Consider the following 18,099-nt stretch of genomic DNA (forward strand, 5'->3'; position numbering starts at 1 on the left):
GCTATTGGTGTCAATTCTCACTTTAAAAAAACAAATCCTTGTTTTTGGTCCACTGACCTATTACTAAAGGCATTCACATGAACAGTGATACCTTCGTTTCTTAACTAGCAATACAACCAAGAAATCACCGACTTGAAGCAACCTGTTCTGGTCAGTCAGCCGAAGAGGAGGCGAGGCCCTGGCGGCACTTTGCCAGGCCCTGCGATGCTCATTCCTGAGCTCTGCTATCTTACAGGTACCACTACGGTGGGGCTGCCTTCCCTGTCTCTTCTAGGAGCCCCGCCGCCCCTGGAAAAGCCCTTCCTGCTGCTTCATCTCCTTGTACTTCCCCTCCCTCTTCACCACCCTGCACTGCAAACATGGAGACGTGACCCTTGTTTGTTTAGTCATACACCTTTCGACATTTTTATTTGAAGGTCTAACTGATAAGATGCGTAATGATTTTAATGTGATGAAAGACTTAGCTGTTCATACAAGACTGACTCCAGAACAAAGGCAGCGTGAAGTGGGAAGACTCATTGATTATATTCATAAGTAAGTCCCCTGCATCCCGCTGGGCCATGGACCCAGTTTTGTGTTATTTTCTGTGGTTTGGGGGAGTGAAAGTCATTTTGTTTTCCTTTTGTATTTGGGGTGGGTTCTTTTTGTTTCTAGGTGAGCCTGCTCTTTGTCAGGGAATATTAAAGTTAAACTTTGTAGGCCTTTTCTAATTCTTCTATTAGCAAACGGCAATAAAGCAGAAGGTGAAATGTTCTGGGCAAATTTATTTTCTGTTATAACATCGAGGGGTTTACTTTGAAGGGAAGGTAGTTTGGGCGTCAGAATTGTAAGTTAAAAACTGTCCTGAAGGGATGCAGGGACACGATGAGGGAGAAATGGAGAGCCCGTCTGTGTTTCCTGGCGTTCTCTCTGGGCTTTCAGTCCTGAGAGAAACAGGAAAACGTACCGTAGGTTGGTGTGAATCTGTGTGTGTGTGCGTCTGTTTTTAACTGTGTTTGCTTACATTGAGTGGTACGTAAATATCTTAAATTTACAGAGACGATAATGTTCAGAGGGAACTTCGAGACTGGGGTTTGAGCTTTGACTCCAACTTACTGTCCTTCTCAGGAAGAATTTTGCAAGCAGAAAAGATTCACCAAGGTGGAAAAACAGTAAGGCAGTTCTCCAGTTGTCAGCCCCATCAGATTTGGGTCTGGTTCACAGTAAAGCAGGAAAACCCCGTTACATGGCAGTCTGCCCTCACCTCCTCTCCTCACCTCTCCTCCCACCTGCACTCCGTCAACTCCAAGGAGCGAGGAGGCAGGCAGGGGCCTGTAGCTTGTCCTCACAGTTGTCGGGGAGACTCCGCTGAAGGCTGGCATAATTTGTTTCTAATGGCAGAATTACTTAAATTAAGGTATAGAAGAACTAACTGTGACTGGGTTGGTATTTTGTCTGCACCTAAAGTGGGCTTTTATACAGAAAACTTCCAATTTATTTGGCTTCATTTTTGCCTGGACCATTTGTTGGAGGGGTCTATATGAAATATTGTGATGCCTTTTATGTTTTCTCCTCAGAAAAGGGAAGCAAGTATTGTAAAAATATTTTCGTGTAATGGAAGCACTGCAAGTGCCAGAACTTTAAAAATCCTTTTACAGAAAACTGCCATTCTGCCTCCTAAATATTGTATGAACAACAACCTAATCCTGTAGCTGCATGTCTTAACTGCAGCTGCGTGTATCTCCCTGTAGAAACAGACAGCGTACACACCCCTGTGCAACAGGTGTGGGGGAGGTGGGTAGCACATGGAGAAAGCACTAGGGTTTTCCTCTATGAGAGCTCACACCACGTCACAGTGCTTCGAGTTGGTTAGCTTTCTGCCTTACTCACTTTAAGTATCCGACACCTCCATCAAGGTGCCTAACTTTCCAAGCCATATTTGTTTTTTATCTTTATCTCAGGGGACATTACGCCTGTCCTTGTGATGTCTTAGAAGATGAAGGGGAGCTCAGGAAGCACTGAGAGGAGGGCTTGGTGTGAGAAGCACTTGTGTGCCAGCTGTGACAGTTGTCATTATCCTCAGACACACTTCTGTACCTTTCTCTCCCACCGGGGCATTTAGTCTGTCCTGGAGTCCAAATGGAAGAGTAGTCCCCGAAGGGTCAGAATGCCACGGTAGAGTTGTTACAGACTTGTTGGCTTTGTCACTGAGAACATACAGCGGAATTCACAGTGTCTCTGAACTTTCTTCTAGTTTGATTACAACCCACAGTTTGCAGATTGGTCAAAAGAAACAAGAGGTGCACCATTAATTAGTGTTAAGCCACTAGATAACTGGCTGTTGATCTATACTCGAAGAAATTATGAAGCAGCCAATTCACTGATACAAAATCTATTTAAAGTTACACCAGCCATGGGCATACAAATGAAAAAGGCAATAATGTAAGTTTATCAAGTCATTTCTACTCTGAAAATTGATTAGTAGTCATTTGGAGGGTGTGGGAATGCAAAAGTGATAGAAGTGTTAAACACGTGAACTAGATTACATTGGTTGAAAGATCTGATACGGTTCCCTGTCATGGGGATGCAGGAATGTATTTTAGTAACTAAGAATGGGTGGGAAAACAAGCAGTATTGTGCCTCAGATTATTGCTGCTGTTTGCATTAGAAACAACCTTTTGCCTAAGTGGCCACTCTCGTTTTTATGTTTTACACAGAAGTGTTTCGTGTGTCATAATCTGTAGGAAATTTTTTATGCATGGTACATTTTTCATTACTTTTTCTGAATGTTGCATAATGAATTTCCATTGTAGGATCGAAGTGGATGATCGAACTGAAGCCTATTTGAGAGTCTTACAGCAGAAGGTTACATCAGATACCCAGATAGTAAGTAGCTGATACGTACATAGGCTGTTGTCCTGGAATGACTTGTTTTAAAAACTGCATTTGTGAGTCTTAGAATTTGAGTTTGAAACGTAATCAGGTTCACAAACTGGCCAGAGAATATGTATTTTACCTTCATAAGGTAGCTTTGTTAACGCTGGCCTCAGTTGTGTGTCTGGTAGCTTGTTATTTGCGCTGCAGTTGGTGAGGAAGGGCTGGGGAGAACAAAACGGTCTGAAATTTATTTGGATTCAAAGGCTTTAATTCCATGAAATTTCATGGGGAATAGGCACAAAAGTAAAAATTAGGATTAGTTGTTCAGCACACGTACAGGTATAACTAATGAGGTGGCAGAGACAAATGTAACGATAAACAACATGTGTGTTGATTTAAATCTAAGAAGTAAATTGGCTTCAGCTAATCTGTTCCCTTTCTAGCCCTTCGTCTCCTACTTAAATGCCACAGGCAGAGCACTATTACTTTGGAGTAATGAAGACACCTAGGATGGCAAAGTGATTTTGTTGGGGGCTAGTGAAAAGAGGGAAGAACCTGGGAGCATAGATTGGAGAACACAGCAATGAGTCAAAGAGCTGGATTCAGCTCTAGAACACAGACTTGGATTGGGCAGGAATTGGTTTTATGGCCCTGTTTAGATCTGATGGACACACAACACTGGGAGTTGAAGGTGTATAGGGGGACCCTTTGATACATGTCTGTGTTGCAGGGCTAGTTCACTCCTCCTGCACCTCACATGATTACAAGTTGATGTTTTTCATACCAAGAACATTTCAGATCTAGTCTTCAGCACCTCTCAAGTCCACGCCTCAGAACTGTGGACTGTGCTCACCGTGCTGCACAGCCGATCCCCAGAACTTACTCAGTTTATAACTGGAAGTTTGTGCTCTTTGACTAACCTCTTCCCGTGTCCGGCAGGGGTGTGTTTAGATTAGGCACTCTGTTTTGTTCCCAGAATTGTCCGTGGACTTCCCAGGAAATTTCATAGTGTCACCAGGTTCTCAAGCCAGAGCTTTAGAAGTTTAAAGGCCCTGATCCTAGGTGGGTCATCAGTAAATGGGAGCTGTGAGCCAGGTAGAGGGTCTTCTGTTGGTCCACCTGTAGGTGCTCACTAGTTTTGCCATATTTCCTATCTCTAAGTTATTCCAGGCTGGTCCTAGAGCGTACTTAACTAAGTTCTCATGGTGTTCGGTTTTGAGTCATTGGCTTCACGTGGTTTTCTTCCTTTTATTAGAATCTATCACTAGGTGAGTGGGGTGAGCAGTATCTAGCAGTTAGCATGCTGCTTGTTAGCTCTGTGGCGGAGACAGTGTCTGACATTTATGCCCAGAGACTGGGTTTGGTTCCCGTTCTCTTCCTCGACCTTCATCAGCTTCCTGATTCTTTGTAATGAGAACATTCTTTTGGTTTCAGGTTGTTTGTCTGTTGTCGAGTAATCGGAAAGATAAATATGATGCTATTAAAAAATACTTGTGTACAGATTGCCCTACTCCGAGTCAGTGTGTGGTGGCCCGCACTCTTGGCAAGCAGCAGACAGTCATGGCCATTGCTACCAAGATCGCCCTGCAGATGAATTGCAAGATGGGAGGGGAGCTTTGGAGGGTTGATATGCCTGTAAGTTTGGTTTAACTGGTACATAAAAGTTTTCATTGGGAAAAATGGATTTACTTTCTAAATGCTGCTGGTACTCGTTGTATCTCAAACTACAATATTTTTGTTAAAGCTAAAGCTGGCGATGATAGTTGGCATTGACTGTTACCACGATACCACAGCTGGACGGAGGTCAATTGCAGGATTTGTTGCAAGTATCAATGAAGGGATGACCCGGTGAGTGCAGGGATGGGTGGCAGTGGGTTAACTGCTAGACATGGGCAGGAGCAGGTGGGAGTGCAGGGCTGATGTTCCGGGGGTCTCCGAGGCTCAGGGTTTTGTTCCTTCTTTCTTTATAACCCGTTGACTTCTCTTACATTAGATAAGCAAGAAAGTTAGGGAAGTAAAGGAAGTTAGCTGCCTTGCTGTTCTCAACTTTTTTCATAGTAGATTGCATTGCAGCCTATTTTATGATTATTTCTGTTTGGGGGAGGGTGTATCTCATTAAATGGGACCATCTCTGAAACTTCTCAAATTTTTATTGACTGCTGAAATGTACTCTAAAGTTTTTGTGTTGACTTTATTTTGGAAAACCCACTTTAGTTTACCCAGTCACTTGTGTTTCAACATAGTGCATTATTTTTCAGTGCTTTTCTTAGAAGAGAATTTTCAAAAATAGGAAAGGATAGAAATTAAAGGTATATTGACGTGTGCGTGTTGCTAATGGGTGTGTTTCTCGAGGTCTTGTATCTTTCACAAGCGTGAAATCTGTAATGTCTTCTAAAGAGCAGAGCAGAAAGTGGGCTCCTTATGCGTACTAAGGTGTAAAGCTATGAGCTATCTCTGGGTGTTAGTTTAAATTTTATTTTTTCTTCAAGGGAATTATAGTATTTATAATAAAAGAAAGCTTAGTTTGTGGTGTTATGAGTGTCTTGTTCTGTTTAGATTTCGTAGAGTATTGGGGATGTTAGGTATCTTAAAAAGGGGTAAACATTACAAGCTGCTAAGAGGAAAATAAATATGAAGTGCAGCAGAAGGAACAACTCGTGGACAGTACCATTCTCACCCTTGTCCTGGTCTCTCTGAACAGCTGGTTCTCTCGCTGTGTTTTTCAAGATCGAGGACAAGAGCTTGTAGACGGGCTCAAAGTCTGCTTGCAAGGTCAGTCTCCTATAGTGTTTCCATCCTGGCCTCTGGGGTCTTCAAGACATTATCCTAAAGTTCTGATATTGAAAAACGTGCCCAGAATTTGGTAATAACACGCTGGTTTTTGTTGTTGTTGTTGTTTTGGTTTTTTGGTTTTTTTTTTAATTTTCATTTATTTTTATTTATTTGACAGAGAGAGACACAGCCAGAGAGAGAGGGAACACAAGCAGGGGAAGTGGGAGAGGAAGAAGCAGGCTCCTAGCGGAGCAGGGAGCCCGATACAGGGCTTGATCCCGGGACCCTGGGACCACGCCCTGAGCCAAAGGCAGATGCTTAACGACTGAGCCACCCAGGCGTCCCACACCACACTGTTTTTATCTGTGTTAATTGATTTAAAACTTTTCTGGCTTCCTTTCAGCTGCTCTGAGGGCTTGGAATAGCTGCAATGAATACATGCCTAGTCGAATTATCGTGTATCGGGATGGTGTAGGAGATGGTCAGCTGAAAACACTGGTTAACTATGAAGTCCCACAGTTTCTGGATTGTCTGAAATCTGTTGGTAGAGGTTACAAGTAAGCATGCAAACTGTAGAGCATTTTCTCTTTATAAAATTATACCTTTTTATCTTTGAAATGAGTGTTCCCAGATGCAAAGGTAAGTGAGAACCTAACCTCAGGGGTGCAGTGGGGCTTGAAGGCATGGAAGGGGGAGGGGCTGGACATGCAGAGTGGTTGTATAGAGGGTCCCTCCCTTCAAGGAGAGGAAAGACATATGAAGACACTTTGGCCAGTTCTCTGCCTGCCACCTTGCTCACCTAAAGCCTTGACGTGCGGGGATCTGAGAATTCCAGTACATCTATAGGCATCCACAGAATTGGTTATTAGAATAAATTCCAAACCATCTTAGTTTACTCTTTCTCAATTTTTTGTACAATGAATACCTGTTTGATTTCTTTGTGAACTCTACTGGACAAGTACTTGATCTAGGTAAGATGGTTGGCATGTGTTTAGTCTCCTAGGAGATGATGTTACTTTTCTCCTTTTGGATGGTGTGCATGTGCAAGGGTGGTGTGCTTGGCGCCCCTGAAACCCATACTGGGGTCCACCCTCCTCTGCTGTCCTACAGACCCCCTCATCCATTCCATTGGACAGCGACATTGCATACCAAGTTCAGACCGCTGTTTCAGTAAGTTACATTTTGTTACCCTATCAGATTGTGAGCAAGCTGAGGTCAGGGACTGTTGTATTAAGAGCTTATTAGTGTATCATAAAGATGTGCAATTCCGATGTTTAAGGTTACTCAGGAAATCCAAAAGGCCTCTTTGTGTGCTTGCATATGCATATTGCAACACTGGTTGTTTTTGTCAGACTTTTTTAGCCAGCATTTGGTATTACTGTAGAAATGAGGGATTTTGAAACTGACTGACTGACTATATCTGGGCTCAGTGTGATTTATATGACCTGTGGGGCAGGCATTAAGAGCTTGTTTCTTAATTCTAGCTGAATGGGAGGGCACTTCCAAGTCTTCTATGGCCAGATTCTAAGTGTTAATTCTACACATTTCTTTTTTTTTTAATTGACACATCAATTTAAGACTTAATGTTTATTTAAAATTTATTTAAATTCAATTAACATATAGTATATTATTAGTTTTAGAGGTAAAATTTAGTGACTCATCACTTGCATATAACACCCAGTGCTCATTCCATCACGTGTCTTCCTTAAGGCCCATCACCCAGTTACCCCATCCCCCCACCCACCTCCCCTCCAGCAACCCTCAGTTTCCTAGAGTTAAGAGTCTCTTGTGGTTTGCTTCCCTTTTTATTTTCATCTTATTTTATTTTTCCTTCCCTTCCCCCATGCTCTTCTGTTATGCTTCTCAAATTCCACATAAGACTGAAATCATATGATAATTGTTTTTCTCTTATTGACTTATTTCGCTTAGCATAATACCTTCTAGTTCCATTCACATCATTCCAAATGGCAAGATTTCATCTTTTTGATGGCTGAGTAGTATTCCTGTGTGTGTGTGTGTGTACACCACATTTTCTTTAACCTTTCATCTGTCAGTGAACATCTGGGCTCTTTCCACATTTTGGCTGTTGTGGACATGGCTGCTATGAACATTGGGGTGCAGGTGCCCCTTCAGATCACTACATTTGTATCTTTGGGGTAAATACACAGTAATGCAATTGCTGGGTCACAGAGTAGCTCTACTTTCAACTTTTTGAAGAACTTCCATACTGTTTTCCAGAGCGGCTGCACCAGCTTGCATTCCCACCAACAGTGTAGGAAGGTTCCCCTTCCTCCTCACCCTCGCCAACCTCGGTCGTTTCCTGACTTGTTAATTTTAGCCGTTCTGACTGGTGTGAGGTGGGATCTCAGAGGGGTTTTGATCTGTATTTCTCTGATGCCGAGTGACGTGGAGCATTTTTTCACGTGTCTGTTGGCCATTTGTATGTCTGCTCTGGAGACATGTCTGTTCATGTCTTCTGCCCATTTCTTGACTGGATTATTTGTTCTTGGGGTGTTGAGGTTGATACGTTCTTTATAGATTATGGATGCTAGCCCTTTACCTGGTAAGACATTTGCAAATATCTCCTCCCATTCTGTCTGCTGTCTTTTGGTTTTGTTGACTGTTTCCTTCACTGTGCAAAAGCTTTTTATCTTGATGAAGTCCCAGTAGTTCATCTTTGCCTTTGTTTCCCTTGCCTTTGGAGACGTGTCTAGCAAGAAGTTGCTGTGGCCAAGGTCACAGAGGTTGCTGCCTGTGTTCTCCTCTAGGGTTCTGATGGATTCCTGTCTCACATGAGGTCTTTTCATCCATTTTGAGTTTGTTTGTGTATGGTGTAAGAAAGTGGTCCAGTTTCATTCTTCTACGTGTGGCTCTCCCATTTTCCCAGCACACTTCCATTTATGGAAGAGACTGTCATTTTCCCACTGGATAGTCTAAGCTTTGTCGAAGATTAGTTGACCGTGGAGTTGAGGGTCCATTTCTGGGTTCTCTCTTCTGTTCCACTGATTCATGTGTCTGTTTTTGTGCCAGTACCATGCTCTCTTAATGATCACAAGCTTTGTAATAGAGCTTGAAGTCTGGAGTTGTGATGCCTCCAGCTTTAGTTTTCTTTTTCAACATTCCTCTGGCTATTTGGGGTCTTTTCTGGTTCCATACAAATTTTAGGATTATTTGTTCCAGCTCTGTGGAAAAAGGTTGATGGTATTTTGATAGGGATTGCATTGAATGTATAGATTGCTCTAGGTAGTATAGACATTTTCACAATATTTGTTCTTCCACTCCATGAGCATGGAATGTTTTTCCGTTTCTTTGGGTCTTCCTCAATTTATTTCATGGGTGTTCTGTAGTTTTCTGAGTATAGATCCTTTGCCTCTAGTTTATTCCTAGGTATCTTATGATTTCTGGTGCAATTGTAAATGGGATCAACTCTTTAATTTCTCTTTCTTCTGTCTCGTTGTTAGCATATAGAAGTGCAACTGATTACTGTGCATTGATTTCACATCCTGCCACATTGCTGAATTCCTGTGAGCGTTCTAGCAATTTCGGGGTGGAGTCTTCTGGGTTTTCCACATTGAGTATCATGTCATCTGTGAAAAGTGAGAGTTCTTTGCTGATTTGGATGCCTTTTATTTCTTTTTGTTGTCTGATTGCTGAGGCTAGGACTTACAGTACTATGTTGGACAAGAGTGGTGACAGTGGACATCCCTGCCGTGTTCCTGACCTTAGGGGAAAAGCTCTCAGTTTTTCCCCAGTGAGAATGATACTCACTGTAGGCTTTTCATAGATGGCTTTTATGATATTTGAGGTATGTTCCCGCTGTCCCTACACTGAGAAGAGTTTTAATCAAAAAAGGGTGCCGTACTTTGCCAGATGCTTTTTCTGCATCTATTGAGAGAATCATATGGTTCTTGTCTTTTATTTATGTAGTGTATCTTATTTATTGATTTGTGGATGTTGAACCATCCTTGCAGCCCAGGAATAAATCCCACTTGGTCGTGGTGAATAATCCTTTTAATGTCCTGTTGGATCCTATTGGCTAGTATTTTGGTGAGAATGTTGGCATCCATGTTCATCAGGGATGTTGGTCTGTAATTCTCTTTTTTGGTGGGGTCTTTGGTTTTGGGATCAAGGTAATGCTGGCCTCATAAAGTTTGAAAGTTTTCCTTCCGTTTCTGTTTTTTGAAACCACTTTGGAAGAATAGGTATTAATTGTTCTTTAAATGTTTGGTAGAATTTGCCTGGGAAGCCCCCTGGCCCTGGGCTCTTGTTTGTCAGGAGATTTTTGATTAGTGCTTCAATTCCCTTGCTGGTTGTGGGCCTGTTCAGGTTTTCTGTTTCTTCCGGGTTCAGTTTTGGTAGTTTATGCGTCTCTAAGAATGCAGCCATTTCTTCCATGTTGCCTAATTTGTTGGTATATAGTTTCTCATAATATGTTCTTATAATTGTATTTCTTTGGTGTTGGTTGTGATCTCTCCTCTTTCATTCATGATTTTATTTGGGTTCTTTTCTCTTTTTTTTTGATAAGCCTGTCCAGGGGTTTATCAATCTTATTGATTCTTTCAAAGAACCAGCTCCTAGTTTCATTGATCTGTTCTACTGTTCTTTTGGTTTCTGTTTCATGGATTTCTGCTCTGCTTTTTATTATTTCTCTTCTCCTGCTGGGTTTAGGCTTTATTTGCTGTTCTTTCTCCAGTTCCTTTAGGTGTACGGTTAGGTTGTGTATTTGAGACCTTTCTTGTTTCTTGAGAAAGGCTTATATTGCTATATACTTCCCTTTTAAGACTGTCTTTGCTGCATCCCAAAGATTTTTGAACAGGTGTTTTCATTTTCATTTGTTTCCATGAATTTTTAAATTTCTTCTTTAATTTCCTGGTTGACCCATTCATTCTTTAATAGGATGTCCTCAGAGAAGTCAGGGATTTTTTTTTATCTCTTTTGAAGTAATTGTGTTTCAGATTAAAATGCAAATAAGCATTTTCTAGTATCTTAGAAATGAAACTTAATGTTCTTTACTATGCTTGTATTTTCTCACTAAAATAATGGTATTAATTTTCTTTTCTTTTGGTCTCTGAAATTTTGTAAACCTTATTGGGTGTGTTTCTCAGAGTTGGAAGTGCCGTCCACACAGGCAGTGAAGCGTGGCGGTAGGGGCAGGCGGTGTCCGGTGCGGCAGCTGCTTGCTTGTCTCCTCTTCCTTTACCGCTTTCACCCTCAGCATTGTCCAGCCTCAGTGGCTTTTTCCTCAGACCGAGAAGAGAGGAAATTTTCAAGAAATAAAGAGTAGGGGTGCCTGGCTGGATCAGTTAAGCACCTGCCTTTGGCTCAGGTCATGATCCCAGGGTCCTGGGATCGAGTCCTGTGTTGGGCTCTCTGCTCAGTGGGGAGTCTGCTTCTCCCTCTGCCTCTGCTGCTCCCCCCTACTTGTGTGCACTCTCTCTCTCTAATAAATAAAAATTTTTAAAAAAAGAAGTAAAGCGTAGCAGTCATAGTTCGTCTTCCAGCCTCGAGCTGAATGTTTAGGATACAGGGAACGCACCTGTGGCCATGGTGGGGCCTGCATCTCTGCCGCTTTGAGTCTTTTGAGTCCTTTGGGTTTGGTTCCCGGAAGCGCTGGCAGAAATTGCTCTCGCAGAGGAGATGGTAACCCTAGTGAGTGTGTGGCACTGAGCCTAGGGTGGCTGCTGGGGATCCCCTGCCCAGTTCCCACGGAGGTAATAGGGCTAAATTGGCGCAGGGAAGGGGTTTCGAGTGGTGGCTTGGATGGAGGCACAACCAGCCATCCCGGGAAGTAGTTGTGAGTTGTGCTGTACTTGGGAGACTGCCAAGGTGAGTGATCAAGTGCGGGGCACCCCGGGAGCAGAGTCCGTCTCATCCCAGCGTTGCCTTCATCTGTGAGGCGGGGAAGCGACTAACCAAGGTTGTCGAAAGGAACATGCAGGAATAACTCATTATTTCATTCAGTCCCCGGGAAGCACTCAATAAATGGTAGATAACTTGTCTAGAAAAAACTATAGTTGTTTAGAAAGTAGAATAATATCCAAGAATTATTTCTCACTTTGAAGAAATGCAGTTTGGATGTCAATATTTGTAATTATTCTTAGAACCGCAGTATTTGTTTTTTAATTGAAATGTTGATGTTAACTTTTCACTAAAATGCATAATGGATTAGCTGATTCAGGATATTTGATATAAGAAGAAATCAAAACATCACTTCATACTTTTGGCCTTTCTGTCCTGACATTTGCTAAGTTGTTTCTTATGATGTCAGAGGACTCAAATCCACTTTGTTTTTTGGTTCCTGAGACTGGCTTTGTTACATCCAGAGCCGCAGTGACTGGGCAGCACTAGACCTCATTGGGTAGATGGTGCTATTTCTACAAATACCCTCTGTTTATGTAAAATCACCCCCCATCCCTTCAGGATTTGCTTATTCGACTATCTTGAAGGACCAAAATGAGATCGATCGTTAAACAGAAGTTCCCACTTCGGGGTCTGTCCAGACAGTATACTGTGGACGACCTTCCTGAACCAGACATCCCAGATCCCACTGCCTGTAAAGCTCTCTGTGTCCCACAGTGTGGAGTCAGGTGTATTTCTGTTCTTTAAGAAGTAATGTTCTGGTTGGGAGAAGACACAGAAAAAACGGAGGCACTGGTCATGGTCCTCTCTCCCAGATGTCCAGTGCACGCCAACACGGTCCCCGAGCGCCGTCCGTCTGCCAGTCCCTGCACTGCCAAGCGGCTGTGTGCTCAACCACTAGCTCTGAAATGGGCCTTTCAGCAATGCTAGAAAAGGGGTGAAGCGTACTCTAGCCCACATGTGCTGCCACTTGTAGGGCTGCCCTCCACGGAGCCAGAAGGCATGTTAGGAGCCAGCAGATGGCTTCTGGTGCAGTGCTGGACACTCGGGGGAAGGGAGCTTCATCTGGGCATAGGGAAACCAGCCGGAGAGTGGGGTCAGGCAGTGAGGTGCAAGGGGGATGCAAGGGGTGTGTCCTCTACCAGCATGTGGTGAGCCGAGGGGTGATTGGGCCCACGAGGGAGATGAAGATGGGGAGCCCTGATGCCTTGTGAACCAGAAGTGCTGGGTTAGACTTTGACACCGCTCAAACAAGCTTCCCTATCAGCAATTTTAGACTCCAGATCTTATTTCTCACCTAGTAGAAAATGCCCAGTGAAGAGTGTTCCGAATCGTGCGCTTCGAAGCATGCTGAATGTGCAGTTTCCGTGTGCTGGGTGAGCGGTGTGCCTGTCTGTTGACGGAACATCTGAACGACCCCACGTCACATGCCGTCCTGTGCTCCACCCACAGTTGACTCCTGGTCCTTGTCTAGGTCCTTACAAGCTGTGGAGTCTCCTTTCACAACTTGGACAGATACTCTGCCTCAAGAGGGAGGGGGTTTCTTTTTAAATGGAGGATGGGAATGGGAATGTCTGATTGGGTGCCTGGAAGCATGACAGACTCAATGTCATTACATTCATCATCATCATCACCTTTAAGCCCAAGACTAACGGTAATTGTGGTGAAGAAACGAGTGAACGCCAGATTTTTTGCCCAGTCTGGAGGAAGACTTCAGAACCCACTTCCCGGGACGGTTATTGACGTAGAAGTTACCAGACCAGAATGGTAAGTTGTGTGCAGTGACATGAAGATTGTTTTCTGCTTTATCAACTTCAACACATTTACCTTTTTCTTCTATTTCTGATAAATACTAAAGTCTTCAATTACTTTAATCCCATAATATTATTAAAGCCTGTGATTTGTTCGTGTCTAAAATGGTAAACAGGTTTCTGTGCAGTTGTTCTTTGGGGGAAGAGGGTTATTGTCTGTGGCGCTAATGATGTGTACAGAGGGTAAGAATTGCTGCCGTAGATTGCTTTTGTATTTTTTTTAAACATGTAACCATATCTTCAGAGTCTTGTTCCCTAGTAAAAAATCTCTAGATCTGTAATGCTTTGTTGTTATACCAAGGTCAGAAGTTGCATTTGAAACGCAATTGCAGATAAGAGAAGTGGCTTCTGAGTAAACAGAACTTCTTTTGTAACCTGGAGCTGTGCTTTGTCACAGGAGAGCCAGCTAGCTGGGACATGCATGGACACGTGGGGCCCATGGGGCGACGCTGTTAGCACCCTGGGGTGCACCTGTCTCCTCGGAGACTCTTCTGTGGGGCAAAGGGGCAGTAACCTGTGCTCAGAGGGGTGGCCTCTCGCTCAGTCCAGGTCAGCGCTGTCCTCAGGAGAGCGCGCTGTTAGGACCGTTCCTCTTTTTCAGTGTGATGGAGCTTTTAAAGGCAGCTTAACTCAGTGCGGGCCTTGGTGCAAAGCTGCTAATGTGGAACGCCCTTCCTGTACAGACCTTGGGTAAATGAGACTTTACTCACTAACTTTATGTAGATGAACGATACTACAGATTTTTAGCTCTCTTTAATCAGTTCTGTTAGCGACAGTGAATGGAAATTTCCATGTTGAGATGAATTATCTCGGATTTCTTTTTCTCAGGCAGGTGTTAGTTATGGCAGTGCTTCGGAAGGATTCTACTTGTGGGGGAAGTCAGCTGAGGGAGACAGAGTGGCTAAGATACTAACCTAGTGAGTTCCTTTCCTGCTGGACCTTCTAACCAGTCAGAGTGACCTCACTGCTCTAACACTCCTGCTCTGCTAACCGCAGCTCAGGGCTAGTATTGACCTGGAGACGCTGACGGAAACAGACTGGGTAAAATCCAAGCAGAATTATAAAGTATGAGCACATTTCATTACTTTTTTCCAGATGCTATGTAGAGCTTAGCTGCTGAGGCTCTGTACACGCCCGGAGAAGCCCGCTTGTAGGGACTGCCAGTCCCGTTAGCTGCCAGCGCTCTGGACGCTGATGTGCCTGACTCAGGAACTAAGGGTCTGACTCTAGCTCTGCTGTGATTTCTCTGCAGTTTAGGGCAAGGTGGTTTCGTGAGTCTGCGACCCTTTTTCTTCTAAAACACTAATAATGTGTTTTAGATCAGTCGTGGTGTTCTGATTTGTCGGGTTCAGGGGACCTAGCACGCTGCACACGTGATCTCCTTAGAGCTTTATTAGGTCAAACGACCATATCTCTGGATCGATATGTTCCTGCTACCCAGAAAGGGGGGGGAAACGGATGTCCGTTTCTCTGTCAGCACTCCCGGCATCTGCTTTACCATTTGGGTCCTGCACTAGTTCTGCTTCTGTCCCTGGAGGTTCTCAAGTCCTGGAGAATCTGCTTTGCATCCTTAATGATGAAAATGAAGCGTTTTCTTCTTGTTAAGTAACAGCAGGAACAGCAAGAGGGGGAAGGTTCTGTGGTAAAAGAACGTTTTGGGAGCAACTGTGCCTGAAACAGCGTCTCTAATTTCCCCCGCTGCTGCCGCCCTCCAGGACCTCTGTGGGCACGCTGGCGTGCCCCGCGGGGTGTAGGCAGGGAGCTGTGGGTGGCTCGGGGACACCGCCGAACCTGGCAGCCCGAGCACGTGTTGAATGCCCTGAGGCATCAATGACACCTACTTAAAATCCAAGTAATAGTGGTTTCTGAAACCTCGGTCACACATAAGCATTCCAGAATGGTCCATGAGCAGCAAGTGCTCTGGACTTGAAGGAAGCACATTTCATCCTGAAGAGGCCAGCTTCCATTAGAAGACAGGACCTTTTCTCTGTGAGAAATGGGACCCGTGTTAACGTCCGCTTTCAGACAGGTAAGCCTCCCCTCCAGGTGGCTTTTCTCTTATAATTCCAGGTATGACTTTTTTATCGTGAGCCAGGCGGTGAGAAGTGGCAGTGTTTCTCCCACGCACTATAACGTCATCTACGACAGCAGTGGCCTGAAGCCGGACCACATACAGAGGCTCACGTACAAGCTGTGTCACATCTACTATAACTGGCCGGTAAGTGTGTCTCCCTGGGGACGGGTACTCATGTCTGCGAGCTTCACTTTTCAAAACACGAGTTGCTCTGTTTTCAGAAAAGGCTTTTCGAGTTAATTCTGAGATGAGTGATCCAGGAGACAGCCAGAGTAACAGCCCTGTGTTTCTCGCACTCCAGGGCGTCATTCGAGTACCCGCTCCTTGCCAGTACGCCCACAAGCTGGCTTTCCTGGTGGGCCAGAGCATTCACAGGGAGCCCAACCTGTCCCTCTCCAACCGCCTGTACTACCTCTGACCCACGGGGGACGACGACACCGGCCTGTTCCTGCTGTTTGACCTTATGGCTTCGGGGGTTTTTCTAAGCTTTTATTTTTTTATTTTTTTTTAGCTGTTATCTTTCTAGATGAAACTTGGGAAGGGAATTAGGAGATCTGGAGTCTCATTTGTAGCATTGCTGCTGTGACTGGCTTATAGGTAAAAATTAAACTTTTATATTTTATCTTGTTTGCTTCTCAAATACATTGTGAGGATTTTTGTTTTGAAAAAAAATGTGGGTAAGGTACTTTGTAAACCTGTATTACTTTATCTTCTTTTTGAAATATTTTTAATTTAAAGGAGAGAAAGGCATACTGTGGGATGCTCACTACAGCTGTAAGGTAACAGGGTTTTATTTGGTATCTGATCTATTTTAAAGATAAAAAGCTGCCATTGAAAAATCTGTACAAGGTATGGGAATGGTAGGAGACTATGGAGAAGTAGGCTAATTTTTTATTTCATTTTGGGGCTAGGTGGTATGGGGGTTAAAAGAAGATGGTTGAAAAGTTTTAAATTTCTGTCCAAAGAAACATTTTAAGACTCTCACAAAAGAGGCCAGTAATCTATATTAACATTACTATTTATTTTGTTTTCAACGGGGATATCCTTCTACTTGTTATAAAATAAAATTGGATTCTAACAGTGTAGTTTGTTTTTACTGAAAACATATGCATTTTCTTTCCATTTAATGTATTTTTTAAACTGCTGGGAGAGCTTACTCTGTCAAAAGGATACAGTTCCATTTATAAAAGCTAAATCGGCATCAGTTTTGAACTTCCGTATCCGGAGCTGCCCGCCGCAGTGTTCCTGGGACAAGAACAGGGAGCTGTAGCTTGTGAGGAAATGCAGACAGAGCAGGACGTCTTTGGGAAGTTGATGACTGTAGTTATTCACATGTACACATTTGTCGGAATTTTCAGGAAATGTTGCAAAGAGCTGGCTTGTAGTTAATGAGTAAAACTGTAGTTTGAGAACCGGTCTAAGCATTGCTTGTAAATGTGAAGGCTGGGCACGGTAGCACTCCTATATAAACCCCTCGTCTTAGCATCGTTGTACTTGGTCTTTTCAAATAAAGGCTCTTTGGACTTAGTCTCATTAACATGAATGAAAACCATTTTATTTTCCTTTTAGTTCTTCAAGCTAATAACTGTTGTTAACATTGTCGTTGGCTATTAGCCCAGGTTCCTTAACCTAGCTGGGCTGTAAACACAAGAAGAAAAGGAGCAGGAAATGTGAGGTTTCAGAAGAGTGCCAGAGACCAGATGCCGTGACGGAAGTTGCTGGAGGCTGTCCCGCTGTGAAAGGGGTATGAGGAAGTCTGACCCTGCAACCGTGGAAGATGGGTTTGGGGTATTTTTTATGTATAGATTTGTAGGGCTAGTCAGGAGCTTTTAAGTCCTTAAAGTGTAAAGGTTTTAATGTCTTTAAAACCATTAAGAATTGGTAAATGGAATCTGGAAAAGTCACAGTAGTCAAGAGACCCTCAAGTCAAAAAACTTGGCTGTGAGGGACAGAAAACCTCAAATTAGTTTCAGCCAGAGGGTTATGATTGGCTGGCTCCTTCCATCTGAGGCGTGATCCCGGATTGAATCTGTTCATCATCATCATCATCCCCCCGTTTGCTTTGTAATAACCGTGAGCTCTGGGCCCGTGCCAGACGCAGAATCAGAACTTCTGGGGAGGATACCAGGTGAACTGTCCCTTAGACACGTCCCACGCGGTTTTTCTGGGAATTTGGGCAAATGCCGGCTGAGAAGGCATCTGGAGTCTGGTTGACGAGGCATTGGGTGCGCTCTCTTCGTTCTGCCTGCCTCTGCATTGGTTTTGACTGATGGGCACAGTCTAGGTTGACGTGTCTACTTCAGCCCCTTGGAAGGAATACCCTGGCGGTCTACGGCAGTCTGTACCTCCTGGACCCAGAGGGACGCGCCACCCCGATAGGTCGAGCCTGGCTCCTGTGCGGGCGTGGTCAGAGGACCAGCTCCTTGCAGGAATGTCTAGGGGCCGCACCCAGAAGAGGAAGGGCACAGGGCAGTCAGCTCTCGGATGCCCGTGGTGGCCGTGTCCGGCCCCGGAGAGCGCAGAGCAACCACTCAGGAGTCCGCTGCAGCGCTTTCAGGCCACAGAGCAGAAATGGACTGAAATCTGGGCTGCTTCCTTCAAGTGAGAAATCGCACGTGTTCTACCCCAGAAGACTCTTCCTCCCCAGCCCTTGCCTGACCCATTGCTCTCAGGAGTCCCTGAGGTAACCCTGTGGTTTGGTGGGGGCTCTGTAGATGTGCATCACAA

At 44.2% G+C, this 18,099-nt stretch overlaps 1 protein-coding gene across 1 annotated transcript in view; it reads left to right on the forward strand.

Moving 5' to 3' along the window:
- PIWIL1 (piwi like RNA-mediated gene silencing 1) overlaps positions 1 to 15,790 on the forward strand; it is a 28,835-nt gene extending 13,045 nt beyond the window's left edge. Inside the window, exons 9-20 of the mRNA XM_026514679.2 lie at positions 109 to 235; positions 417 to 534; positions 1,037 to 1,151; positions 2,234 to 2,421; positions 2,793 to 2,865; positions 4,291 to 4,491; positions 4,601 to 4,704; positions 5,558 to 5,628; positions 6,032 to 6,185; positions 13,129 to 13,254; positions 15,369 to 15,516; positions 15,674 to 15,790. Of these exons, the coding sequence (XP_026370464.1) occupies positions 109 to 235; positions 417 to 534; positions 1,037 to 1,151; positions 2,234 to 2,421; positions 2,793 to 2,865; positions 4,291 to 4,491; positions 4,601 to 4,704; positions 5,558 to 5,628; positions 6,032 to 6,185; positions 13,129 to 13,254; positions 15,369 to 15,516; positions 15,674 to 15,790 (1,542 nt within the window). The remainder of the gene's footprint in view (positions 1 to 108; positions 236 to 416; positions 535 to 1,036; positions 1,152 to 2,233; positions 2,422 to 2,792; positions 2,866 to 4,290; positions 4,492 to 4,600; positions 4,705 to 5,557; positions 5,629 to 6,031; positions 6,186 to 13,128; positions 13,255 to 15,368; positions 15,517 to 15,673) is intronic.
- The last annotated feature ends 2,309 nt before the right edge of the window (positions 15,791 to 18,099 follow it).

The sequence above is a fragment of the Ursus arctos genome, unplaced genomic scaffold (assembly GCF_023065955.2).
Source record: "Ursus arctos isolate Adak ecotype North America unplaced genomic scaffold, UrsArc2.0 scaffold_34, whole genome shotgun sequence".
In the NCBI taxonomy this organism is placed as follows: domain Eukaryota; kingdom Metazoa; phylum Chordata; class Mammalia; order Carnivora; family Ursidae; genus Ursus; species Ursus arctos.